This window comes from Schistocerca piceifrons, chromosome 1 (assembly GCF_021461385.2).
Source record: "Schistocerca piceifrons isolate TAMUIC-IGC-003096 chromosome 1, iqSchPice1.1, whole genome shotgun sequence".
Lineage (NCBI taxonomy): Eukaryota > Metazoa > Arthropoda > Insecta > Orthoptera > Acrididae > Schistocerca > Schistocerca piceifrons.
Window position 1 is genome coordinate 909,216,258 of NC_060138.1, and position 14,106 is coordinate 909,230,363.

Below are 14,106 nucleotides of genomic sequence, written 5' to 3' on the forward strand. Positions count from 1 at the left end.
TAGGGGTGTCCGGATTTCTGATCGGATGGTATGATTTACATTTTCGCAGATTTAGCCTCAAGCTGTGAACTGTATAAGGACGCCATCCGACCATAAAACGTCCGTCAAATAACACAGCCTGATCTATTTTGCGCCTTTATACATTTACAACCAGTGTTTGTAATAAAGGCAGGTGCTTTGTTACAGTTCCCTGGCGTTCCGTCTTATTCCGTATGAGAACGGAGTCCGACAGAAGCCGTACACGTGTTATCAGGATTCTGCGGCAGCAGACAGCTTTCCGACAATGCCTCGGAATTCCAGCCACGGTTTCGCTGCAGCAGCTTCGCGCTTACGTACCGTGTTGACGGTGGCGCCGCTGTCGTGTGCACCGACCATGGCACCCTCGCCGTGTTAATCCTATTTATCTGCGCTGCTGCAGGCTCCGAGTTTTCCCCTGTAATAGCATTAGCGCAGTTGGAGCTTCACGCGGATTACGTTCAGCCGGCAGGCACTGCTGCAGCGCCTGGACGCGCAGAGAAGCGAGTGCTCGTCCTTCTCCAAAGGGAAAACGGCGGTAAGGAACTTTCGTGAAGTGCTGCGATGTTTCCACCGGAAAAAGCGCGGATTCAGACAGCAGCTAGAAACAATCTGTATCCAGAGATACAATGTAATGGGGAATTGACTACTAGATGTCAGGAGAGACGGATCTGTCAGTATAAAAGGAGGGGGGGGGGGATACTGTATCATCAGGAGGGAAGCGTACTCCTCCCAGATACGGCTGCGTTCTCAGTGGCGCCGACAACGTTCGTTAGACGCCGTCGCCAGAAGTCGCCCGATAACATAGGTCGACCGCTTGGTCACAGAGTGTCTGATTTCCTCCGTTAGTTTTTGGCTGGGCCAAAGAGGTTAAGCTAGAATCTATTCTATGTATGGATTGGGTTAGACTTTAACCTCCTAGAGAGAGACGGGTACAACGACGCCTATGTATTTGCAGAGGAGTGCTGCAATTCGGCTTGCGCTCTTAAAAACACGCCAGAAGCATGTGAATGAGCTATATCTGTTTGAAAAGAACGTGGCGAGTACAGTGCACTCTGTGTTATATTATTGGAATAACCAGATAAGTTTTATAAATATCTGTGATGAAGAGACAGTCATTTTATTACATACTTTAGATGATTTCTGGTGACCTTGAAAAGCAAGACTGCAGACACTGTTTTGTTGTATTTATTTGAAGTTGTACAGCCATACGTTAAGTAACCATCAACGACTATCGTTCACCGTACGTACGAAAGACAAGCATAAAGTTTACAGTAAGATGCTCTGAACACCTAAATCTCTTGCAAATGGAAACACATATACCATATTTGCAAACCGCGTAAGAGACACGCCATTTTACTAGCATAAAAACGCTAGTAAACAGTAATAATAATTTGTAGACTGCTAATGTCCATCTGCCACAAGTCAAAAAAAGATCCACTACAGGAAGCATATGATACTTCACCGTTTTCACTTGAATAAATTGTTTTTTGAGGTTACAATTTATGCCTAAAACTTCAGATAAAGATTTTATCTATTTGTGGTTCCCAAGAAACATGCGATTTCAGTCCACAGCTTCCGAACTATATCTTTCGGAACTATATCCGGATTACGATATTTTTTTTCCTAAGAATGCCACAAACACACTCTTTCTCGCCCTAAACTTACCAATTTCTCAGTCTCAGAGTGGCGGAAAGTCGGCTGATTTGACCGAAGGTTCAAAATGGCTCTGAGCACTATGGGACTTAACTTCTGAGGTCATCAGTCCCCTAGGACTTAGAACTACTTAAACCTAACTAACCTAAGGACATCACACACATCCATGTCCGAGGCAGGATTCGAACCTGCGACCGTAGCGGACGCGCGGTTCCAGACTGTAGCGCCTAGAACTGCTCGGCCACCCCGGCCGGCTGGACCGAAGGTAAGAAGCTGATCTGAATTTCGCCAGTTGTCGTCCGAAGTCTGTAAGTTCGGACGATGAAACCGACTACAGTGTTACCACGCAAGGAGTGGCGTACTGATAGGAAAAAATCGGCCGTCTTCGGTAGATATCGGTCGTCGTCTAAATTCACCGATATCGGCGCCACTGTGACCGCAGCTTAAATGACTGACACTATTTCCTATGGTTGTTCGGTACTCGTGTATTCAAACATTAACAAACCTTTCCGCCTACTTGTGCACAATAAGTTACATTTGTTTATGTTGAGAGTCAACTGCCAGTCGCTGCACCAAGCTTCGGTCCTCGCCTGATCTTCCTGCACTTTGCTACAATTTTGTAGCGTTGCAACTTTTTTATATACGACATCATCCACGTATAGCCTCACGGAGCGTCAGATGTTTTCCTATAGTACCCTTGGAATAAGCCCGAAGCTACTTTTACGACCACAGTAGACCGTCATAAGCCAGCAAAAATGTTAATTGAAGACACTCCCATGGAATTTTGTCGAGTCACTCTCTTCAACAAACACCGTTAGCGTTACTATTGCTTCGGAGAATAGCGTTGCCAGCGACTATCTTTCGTTTTCATTCAAATATCGTGTCCGTGAAAAGTTAGCTCCATTCCGTCTATTTAACCGACCCCTTTAAGAGACTGCTTAAGAGCTGTTCATATCGAAATGAGATGAAGAGAAAGCATTGGACTTTGTGAAGCAATCATCCCTACTCGATGGAACTGTATGATGTAGTAATAGTTGTGTTCTGGGGAAGGATTTAAAGAAAATTATTTTGCACTTAGAGAAGAGACAACTTTGGTGCACCTGAAAGAGATCAATACATTGTGGATAGTCGTGCGTGTGCGTGCTAACGGCCTTGCCCCAGTGATAACACCGGTTCCCGTCAGACCACCGGAGTTAAGCGCAGTGGGGCTTGGCGAGCACTTGGATGGATGACACTCCGGGACTGCCGGGCGCTGTTGGTAAGCGGGGTGCACTCAGCCCTTGTGAGGCCAGTTGAGGAGCTACGTGACTGAGATGTAGCGGCTCCGGTCACGAAAACTGACAACGGGTGGGGAGCAATATACTGACCACATGCTCCTCCTTATCCGCATCCAGCGACACCTGTCGGCTGATGATGACGCGGCGGTCGGTAGGTACCGTTGGGTCTTCCGAGGCCTGTTCGCACGGAGAGTTCAGGCGGAGTGTGTGTGCGTATTTGTGAGCACATTTCATTAACGCTCCCAACACCTACAGTGTCAAATATACAGGACTAGGATTCCAAAGAAAATGGAGTGGTACTGCGCTCCGCAAGCCACTATGGTTATGATACAGAGAGTTTATTGTATACTAGCATCATACCTCTCCCACTTTCCATTCCATAGCACATGATCACTGGGAAGAAAGACCGCTCGGTGTACATCATTGCTGTCATTAGATGAAACATAAGCTGAATAGAGTAATATACATGCCTTTGACACTCACTGGAACTTGGACTCTTGGAACTTTTAGACTGAAGCTCATCGGGATGAATATCTCCTTCTTATAAAGCATCCCTTTACAGTTTATTGATAATTACAGCGTCGCTCTCACGCCGAATAAACAAACTCTGTGTTGACGCGCACAGGTTTTCTTTTGATATGCGAATAATGGAGTGAACGTTAGCTGCAGAATATCTTGTTTCGCACTGCAGTGGAGTGAACCGTTTATTTATCGACATTCGTGGGCACCTCTCCGCTTCCCTTTCCAATATCTATCTCGGTCTCTTCGAAGAATAGTTAAATTGGCAACGGAGCACTGTGAACCCTTTTATTAAAAATACGAGGTTTCCTTAACACTGAAGGACTTGTTTCATTACCTATAATCATCTTGTCGAATATAGTGTCTCGATGGGCACAGAACAGGATTTAATTTCAATAGGTTCTTCATAAGGAAATCTTTCTAACACATGTGGTTTCCCTTCAAAGGCAGCATTTTGTTTTATTTTTTTCTAGATTGGTCATGTGCTGTCACCAGGAAAGAGAGCAAAATAATGAAATTAGGTTTCAATGGCTTATGTTCAGATGAAATTAAGAGCGTTGTTTCTTCCCTTCACTGATAAAAGCAGGAAAGTTTTCTGAGCCATGTGTACTGTATTATAAACATAAACTGCTACTTGGTGACGAAAAGAGTAGTAATATGCTGGAGCTTCTGATAGTAGCTGGTTCTCATATTGGTAGATGCGCCAAAAACTGAACGGATCCGAAATAGCCATTACTACACCGAAAGTCTGAGAGAGAATCTCAACAGAGATGAGTGAAAAGAATAGAGTTAGAAAAAAAAATACAGTTGATCCAGGTGCAATGGTTATCATATCTTGACGATATTTGTAGATTTTTATCACGTTTTCTTTCCCTAAGTATTTTTCTCTGTGCCGTGTCTGCAGCTCGTGGTCTAGTGGCTTGCGTTCCTGGCTCTGGATCACGGGGTCCCGGGTTATATTCTCGGCCGGGTTGGGGATTTTCTCTGCCCAGGGACTGGGTGTTTGTGTTGTCTTCATCATATCGTTATGATCATCATCATTCGGGACAGTTGCTAGATTGGACTGCGTCAAATATTGGAGCGTGAAAAATTTGAGACTTTATAAGGGTGCTGATGACCGCGCAGTTGCGCGCCCCACAAATCAAACATTATCATCATCATCGTCATCAGCATCACTGTGCCGAGTGCTACAAAAATTAAGTCACTGGACATGCATTCGGGAAGGTAGTGATGAAACTGCTAGACACGCAGCTGACCACTCCAGGTGAATGCCTCTACCAACGCTATGGTCGAGTCGCCACTATTTTAGTCCAGTTCAGTTACTAGCGCCTCTGACGTAACTTATAGATGCCCACGGGATGCTACACTCGCGCTTCATCTGCAGTCTTTAAAAAAATGCGTAGAATCAAGGAGAACACTGATCTACGAAAGAAAAAGTGACCTTTGTACTACTCTTACTAAAGAATACAGTGGATGATGAAGCCTGTGTTTAAACTGACTACCTGCTATTTCGATTGACCTTTCGAGGAAATCTCGAACCCAAGTTTAGAGAGGACTTACCGCAAGGGAAACAGGGGCATATTCCAGCAACAGAATGGTGCCATGTGCATCATTGTCAGATAGTCATCTTTCTTGCGTTGTAAAAATTCCCTTTCTTCAGTACATCGGATAGTTGTCACTGATAATCATTTTTTTTATCTTGGCTAGCTCTGCGAACTTGAAATATACCACAAAATGAAAGCCTTCAGATAATATTGATTAACAAACTTTCGCACCAAACCAGTGATTACAATCACGGTTGTAAAAGTAAGAAAGTGGTACGTACAGTACTGTACCGCAGTTCATCAGAGCTTGGGAGGTACACTTTGAACAATAGTGAAGGCTACGACTAATAAGCAGACAGAGAAGAGTAATACTGTCAGATACGAAAATTTAAGCTGTAACATTCCGCAGAAACTTATGTAGGAACTGAGTAAAGAATAATGTCCTTGTATTATCTTTTGTGTGAATTACGTCGCTTTACCGAAACCAGTTCAAGTTAGTTTTATCTGTTATGTCATTGACCTCGGAGCCACTTATCCGTGAAGCAGGAATTCGTAGTTCCATCCTTTAGTAGACCTAAAGACCTAAGCGCTCTGAAGACCATGGACTCGCATTACGGAAGAACTTGGTTACGAGTAAGTAGACCAGTTCGGTCACCCAGATATGAGCATCTCGTGGTTCTCCTCTGTCGATTCAGAAGAATACCGCAGTGGTTCCTTTGAAACTGACGCACCCGATTTCCTTCCCACTCCTTTCTGTATTCGAGTTTGTGTCCCGTTTCCACTGACCTCATTGTCAACGGGACGGTAAAGTCTAATCGCAAATCAGTTTCCCTCCCTTGCTGCGACCGCTGTGGGTGGATAACTCCCATTACACTCCACGTGTCAGATTATCTATAATTATAAATAAGAAGACCTAAGCTAGCGGATGCTCCTAAGAAGTAAATCAAGGCATCATGCACAAGTCCTGCATCTTGCTTCCTCATTATTTATTGGTTTGGCTGTCTGCCTGAATGTCTCCAGGACACGACATTCCTGTTCATTTTGCAGGAATGTTTGAGGACAGTCTACAAAAAATTAACCACTTACACCTCCAAGTGAGAGCATGACAATACCACTTCTAACTAGACCCGCTTAACATAAACACAGTTTTCTCGTAGCTCAAAGTTGTGTGTGGGTGTTTGTCATTGTTTTTGCCTTTCGACGATTTTAGTTTTCATACAATTTTTGTTATTCTGCCCATTCTGTGCTCCAATTAGCTTCTCCATGCCGTTCGTGGTGTTTGATATATAACTTTTCGAAAAGAATATGAGGTAACATACTCATTAAACGACAATCAAAACAATGCCTACTTCCACAAGTATCGATACGAAGTATCTCTACAGTAGTTGGGAACGCTGCCCTAGCAACAGCGCTGCAGTCTTACCTTCCCTGTTTCCAAACATTTTTTTGACGAATTGTACTGAAAATAAAAGTGCTGATCTAGAGGCGCCCTTTTCCTCTCAGCGCCCTAGGTCCGGATCTACCTGGCCTGTGCCTATAAATCTGATCCCCAGTGTCATTTAATGCGGCAGAGATTCTGTTCCGCGAGTGGTGCTATTCCGGCACGCACCTTAGGAGAGCCGCTGGTAGTTTGTGGTAATCGTAGGTGGAAACATCAGTGATAATGAAAGTTTGATTTACGCCCGGAGGTGTTTTCAGATAGCCTGATGATTAATCAACTGCTCGCGGTAAGCATGAAATACGTGTTCGAGTATCGCTCTGGCACAGATTCTCAACTATAATTATATGTTCATTAAATCGAGATGGATGAGGCTTAAACTTAGCCTCTGGCCTGGAGACATCGCTTATACATTTAACTTAATATTTTCCCACATCTAACATAATATTTTTTATGGGATGGTGTACCTCACTGAAAAGATACAGAAAAAAATAGTCAAGGTTATGCATGCACTGCTTCATGCAGATACTGTGGTGTGCTCTACAGAAATGTAGAAATGCATTTCTTCTAGAACTTAGAGGCTCGTAGGATCACTAATACTCTGCATACTTGATTATGTTGATCCTATTCTCGATGGACTTTGGTAGAGAGTTCACACTGGTCGGAACTAGCGACGAATGTTTGTGTACGGTGCATTCTGCACGTTGTCAATATCGACCTGCCGACAAACGGTTGCCATGGCTACAAGCCGATAAGGGTAGAGACTAACACAGCCTGTGTGATCTCTATCGTCTTTTCAGTCATTTCCCTCCCTCTATAAACCTTAACAGCAGAAGAGAAAAACTCGCCCTCGACAGATTAAAAATCTCCCTATCCCACTACGTGACACGGCCATCTTTTCAAAATCATTTTCTGTATCAGGAATCCGACTTTCGAACGATCTTTCCCAAAATGTGAGATAAATATATTTCGAATTTCATAAGACAGCTAATGGTGCACCTTTTAGGTATCTCTTCCACATACGTATCTACTGCTGACGCTTGTCAACACCCACTTCGCCATCATTTCTCCTTCCTGTTTGTCACACAATCATCTGCTGACAGGCTATTTTTTCTTCACAACTATTCGCACTGTCATATCAGCGTCCATCTTCACCTTTTCCATTACCCCTTCTGTTCCTGATGATACAAAACGGTGCGACAAGTTTGCTCAACTTATCAATATTATTGTTATTCTTGAGGTCCATCATTGTTATTGTTATTATTATTATTATATTTCGTTTCTGACCAAATAAGGAACAAGTCAGGATAATTGTTTGTTCCTTTTTCCTTCATTCTTTTCCAAAACTCTTTCATTCTCTCAAAATGAGCCCATTTGCTCTCATATGACCATTTGATACCAGCTGTTCTTCTCTTTGTTTATTTTCTTTGAAAACCTTGAAACGTCCCCTTAGAAAAATTAACAATGACTGTGCTTAAACTGACACACAATATTTTGTTAGCGCAACGCAATCTGACTTTCAATAATCCCTACAAAAGAATGGCCCTGACTAACTTTAAACTATACCTTTCACAAATCACTTACCTCACAAAAATCTTCGCTACTCAAGCTACTGCAATACAGCGAGCGCCACTACTGCCAGCTAAATAAAAGATTCAAACTACGGAAGGCACAAACTACTGATAGGCATAGTTAGCAAATGAAAGATTTTGATAGAGAACAAACAATGTATTTACCTTAATAGTGTTGAAAAATCATAATATACATAGGAGTTCATGACATCCAGTCTTAAAAATTTCCAAACTCCGCCATTTCTCTCCCCACATCCACCACTGCTGGCGGCTCACCTCCAACTGCGCAACGCTACGCGCTGTTCACATCCAGCTGCCCAACACTACAATGGCAGACAACAATGCAAACTGGCCACAGACTGCACACAGCACAGACATAAACAGCCTACTTACAACCTTTTTAAGTCTTGACTTCTAATCTGAGTTTGCCTCTGTTGAATAAGGTCTGCTGTTTGATTTGTGCTTCTTTAAACATCTTGTTTGTGTTGCCTCCCCCAATCATTTTCTTTCTCTGTTTTCCAGTTTTGGAGGAGTATGTGAATCTTCTCTGTTAGTCTATCTTACGTCAATATTGCTAATTTCATCCGTTATTTTAGGGCAGAATGAGTATATTCCTTATTTGGTCACAAAATCCAACTGTCATCTTTGCTCAGGAATAGGCTAATTTTTCTGTCTCTGTAGCGATCCACAGGTGCGAAAGTGCTGCTGGGCTAGGATTTTGTGCACGAGCTGACCCCTCGATTATGTCTCATAAGTGTTGGATGGGATTCATTTCGGGCGACCTATCTGGCCAAATCATTCGCTCGGATTGTTCAGAATGTTACTCAAACCAATCGCCACCATCGTGACTCGGTGACATAGCATCGTTGTTTGGTCAACAAACAGCCAAACATAACCATTCCCAGTCAATATCTGTTCAGTTGCACCAGAAGACCTAGTCCATTTCATGTAAACACAGCCCACGCCATTATGAAGCCATTACCAGCTTGCACAGCGCCTTGTTGATACATTGGGTCCATGGCTTTGTGGGAAGTGCGTCACACTCGTGCCCTACCATCAGCTCTTACCAACTGAAATTGGGTCTCATGTGACCAGGCCACGATTCTCTAGTCGTATAGGGGCCAACCAGTATGGTCACGACCCCAGGAGAGGCGCTGCAAGCGATGTCATCTGTTAGCAAAGGGCCGGCCGGAGTGGCCGAGCGGTTCTAGGCGCTACAGTCTGCAACCGCTACGGTGGCAGGTTCGAATCGTGCTTCGGGCACGGATGTGTGTGATGTCCTTAGCTTAGTTAGGTTTAAATAGTTCTAAGTTCTAGGCGACTGATGACCTCAGAAGTTAAGTCGCATAGTGCTCAGAGCCATTTGAACCATTTGAAACTAACGATTTCTGAAGTGGAATGTCCCATGCGTATGGTTCCAACTATCAATGTGCGTTCAGAGTATGCTAATTCCAGTCGTGCAGCCATAATCACACCGGAAACCTTTTCACACGAATCACTTGAGTACAAATAACAACTCCGCCAATGCAGTGCCCTTTTATACCTTGTGTACACGATACTACTGCCATCTGTGTATCACTGTCCTACGACTCTTGCCACCTCGGCGTATTCACTGTTTTTGTTTTTATTTGTAACTGTAATTGTTCTCATAATAATTTCCCAGATGTACATAGCTGATCCAGAAGTACGATTAGAGACTGAGAATGTATTTGTAATTTTTTTGCATGTGCCATGCGAAATAAACCATAAATTAATAACGTAGAGATGTGGCCTGTAATTATAATGTATTTTGGTTTGTTTCAGTCAGAAGAGCTACAGCAGCCCTTGGCAGTGGACGACGGTGACAGCGACCGGCGAGTAGCGATGGGCCTCCGGAACACGGCGCATGCGCGGACTGTCCATGTGACCGAGTACAACATATAGAACGACGGCGGGCCGCCGTGTCGCCCCTAGTGCGAACATTGACTGACACACACGACAGTACTTGCACATTTCCTTCTAGATGACTGAGTTCGGGAGTCGATATCGTTTCAGGTAGTGTTGCTTCTGTATATTGTTTCAGGTGAACTGTTTTTACCTCTTGTTTCGTTCGTTAGTGCAATATATATATTTGTCAAGTTTGAGTCGAATTTCAACGCGTTTTGAATATTTGAATGTGCTCAGTGAGTTTCCTGATATATTTTTCGACTAAAGAGTGAAACACTTCGTCTTGTTATATTTTCGAAAGGTTTTATACTGCAAAATACTCTTTTAAAGAAGCCTCCACGTGTGAAAGATTTTCTAGAGCCGTTTACAACTTGTAATGTTTTGTCTGCGTCACAATATTCGAAATCTTATATTGTCTGTTGGGCCAAAACAAAATGTAATTTGTTCACAGAGGACTTTGCAGGTGCAAGATTAAGCAGAGAACTGCGTTTTCTGTAGTGTGGTTATGTACGAACAGAATCAGGAATGACTTTGAGTGCCACAGTATTACAAATGTGCGCACTCATTACGATGCAGATGCTGGAAATGAGCATACGTTCTTTACCCTTCAGTTATCTCAGGAAACTACTGACACTGTGATTTTTAGAATCTAAATTTTATATAGATTAACTGATAAAAGGGCTCTCAGCAGTAAAGTAGTGATTTGTATAACTGCATTATGCTTTTGCCTTGACATTGCCCTTCACCTGTGTGCCATTCGTGAGATAATTTCGTCAATGAAAACTACATTAGTTTTCAGTTTTCCGCATTATTGTACAATAAAGAAGAACATATCGCAATGATGAGCTATTGTTTACATATAAAAATAAATAAATATATATATATAACCAGTATAAGCGGAATTACATTCCACATTATTGCGATCAGTGATAGAGGTTTTAATGAGTAATTTGAACCATAAATATGTTCCTTTTTTTAAGAATGTCTATCTGTTGGTTCTTGTTCTGAGAAATTGATCTAATATTGTAATGGAAGTTTAGATGAATGTTTCACTGAGCTGTTAAAATATATGAGAGTTTTTCTGAGTGATACAGCAATAGACTGAGAGTTCATGGTAGGAAGCTGTATGTATAACCTGATTGCAACTATTTGTGAATACATTTTGTTTGTTTGAAGTAACAATCAGTATGATAGTTGCTTTATATTATAGTTAAATCTCTTGGATGTTTGACGATGTGCAAGCACAATAACATTACAAAAGTGAATGATTATTTTATTTTGTTAAGACTATTTGTGGTTTATAATAGAGTTATGTCTGTAGATATTTTTAACATAGAAAACTAGTCCAGAACTTCTGTATTATATATTTAAAAATCACAGTGCTGTGAGATATGATCTTACAAAACCAAACGTTATGGAACTGAGTCAAGAGTAGAAGAGTACTGAAAAGAAATTTACCTGTTAGTGCAACAGTAGCATTAGAGCTTAAAGAATTATTTTTCAAACCTGTGATGCTTAATACTGTACGTTATCAAAACTGTAATGGCTTGATAACAGGTTTACAAACTTAATAATCTGTACCCTGATATCCATGTAAAAGGAGTCAGTATCATCATGCGATATAACTATCATTTTATTACTCCATTGTATCTTGTTAACAGCACATTCTTCTCATAGTATTGTTGTTTGCTTGAACCCGATATTGATTGTTAAGTTTGTAAATTTTTTCATGAGGAAATGAAAAGCATTTCTTAAAATTCTGTTAATACTGTTATGTTTATGATTTAATTTTCTGTTATTACATATTATAACAACTTATAAATAACTTGATCCTTGTAGTCCTCTCCTTTCAAAAAAGTACATTATGCTAACAGACTTTTACGACAGTTCCTTGCAACACCAAGACCTAATCTGCCTACTTATTTCTGCTTTCTTTGAATAATATGCTTCATAAATGTTGCTATATGTGTTTTAGCAAAATGACAGATTACTTTATTGTATATCGACAAGTATCTAAGAATAAATGACTGACTGTAGACCATTATCACATCTTTGCATATTATGATCATCAATCTGAAATTTCACATTCATTTTTCTTGCCACCGTTTATGGCATAGTATATTGAGTTACATAAAAAGAGCTGCTACGACCTAAAAACGAAATCAGACTGTAAAAATCTTTTTCTCATTTTTAATTATTTAAATGCAAATATACACATATTATAAAATAAGGTCTTTGATTTATTTTGCCCACATTCACCAACATACTTCACTCTAGTTGTTCTTCTTTCCTTTATGCAAGAGAATGCGAAAAAATTGCCTAGAAGAATGATAGTGAAATCTTGCCTTTTATGGAGGGATCTCTTTCCCTTTCAGATTATTTCATCTATTGAAGGTAACCATATCCTACAGGGTTCAGAAGATAGCACTCTCTGTGGAGAGTTGCTGCATAGTGGAATGTAACTGGCAAGCATATAATTTTTTTCGATGGGCCAAGAATGAAATTAATATTAATGACCTGCCCATTAGAATTTCCTTGATATTAGCATTTCTCTCTCATTCATTTTGGTTTGGAGATTAAATGAGTTAAGGACCTAACCAAATCATGGCATTAATAATAGACATATTGTTTATATTCTTTTTAATTTTGTGAGCAGTATTACAAGGTCGTGTATTTGTAGCACTATACAATCATTAACTCAGGAATTTTTTCTTCATGTGGAGCAATAAATGTGCTATCATAGAACTACAGTCCACATTAAATATCTAAAGAAAAATCCAGTGTTTCTCAGTGATAAGTACTTGTAGTAACACAGCATGCAACTGACACATGTGCCAATTGTCAATGTACTAACTGTCAAAGTATTAACATCTTGTCGTTCTTGAGTGGCAATATTTCCTTGAAAATTTAAAAGAAAATGGGGTACTTGTAATGGTCTGACTAAACTAACTTCACTATAAATTATATCCATTATACATTACTACATTTCAAACATAGAGCCGCATGCCTGACAAAATTAGACTGTTGTGAAGCAAAAAGAGGAAAAGAGGATTTTCATTGCATGAGACTGTTTCTGTATATAACATACGCTTGTAAGTTAATCATGCAATGAACAAAATAGTACCAAAGACAATGTCTGAATCAAGAATTTTTATTGTTGTAATAATAAAATACTGAGTGAAAGAAACTGCCAAATTTTGTGAGGGATCACAAATTATCTAAAAACCAGTGGCACATGATCAGTTTTATATATGGCCAAAAGAGCTGAATTATGCAATCTGAATCACTTGTTTGGTTTCAGCATGAAATACCTAATTTATAAACCACTAATTGTAAGAGTAGGAAATCCTGTAACAAAATATCAGATCTGTGATCATCACATATTATATGACAAAGCTGTAGCTGAGGAACTTAAGACCCTTAGTGACTGCTGACTATAAAGTATTCCTTTACTTTGTGTATATTCTATGTAAAAATTATCATAAGATGTGTGAATATATATATATATATATATTGTGTACATATGAATAATAACTGCATTTAAGAATGATTTAAAACATGGAATATGTTCAATCAGTAGCCTACATCCCTTCCCACACTCAGTGCTTCATTAATTGCACAACTGAAATCTCATTCTCATTGTTAACAGAAGTCAAAAAGTTGTGATGAATTTTACAATTATCTGTCTTATAATTGCATTAAAAATTCATAACATTTTATGCAAGACCTATTTTGATTATATGGTCAAAAGTTCTACTGACACTGGATGATATAACCCAGATGAGTGCACGACAACATGATGCCAGATATATAATATAAATTATCAGTAGTTCATATTTACATTATATGTGGTACACAGAAGAGACACTTCACAGTTTACACACAGTATTTTATACCTGAAAATTTGCGTGCTTTCCAGACGTGTAAACTCCTTTCCAATTGACATTACTTTCTTTTGCTTTATTTTGTGTAAATTGTGAACACAAGATACACATGGAGTATCAGTGTGAGATATTCATACTTAACATACATTACATTAGGTGTTAGTAGTTATCGTAAATATTCTTACAATTGTTAGGACTTGTACTGGCAAGAGTTACAAGAAATGTGTCACTGTAATTACCTCTTTTTATTAGGTCCTAAATGCATTTGGGTTCTGA

General features: G+C 40.3%; 1 protein-coding gene across 1 annotated transcript in view; it reads left to right on the forward strand.

The window, feature by feature from the left end:
- Positions 1-13,496, forward strand: part of LOC124776480 (bromodomain-containing protein 4) — a 29,690-nt gene extending 16,194 nt beyond the window's left edge. Inside the window, exon 3 of the mRNA XM_047251498.1 lies at positions 9,824-13,496. Coding sequence (XP_047107454.1) covers positions 9,824-9,881 — 58 coding nt within the window. The 3' untranslated portion in view covers positions 9,882-13,496. The remainder of the gene's footprint in view (positions 1-9,823) is intronic.
- Positions 13,497-14,106: the final 610 nt, after the last annotated feature.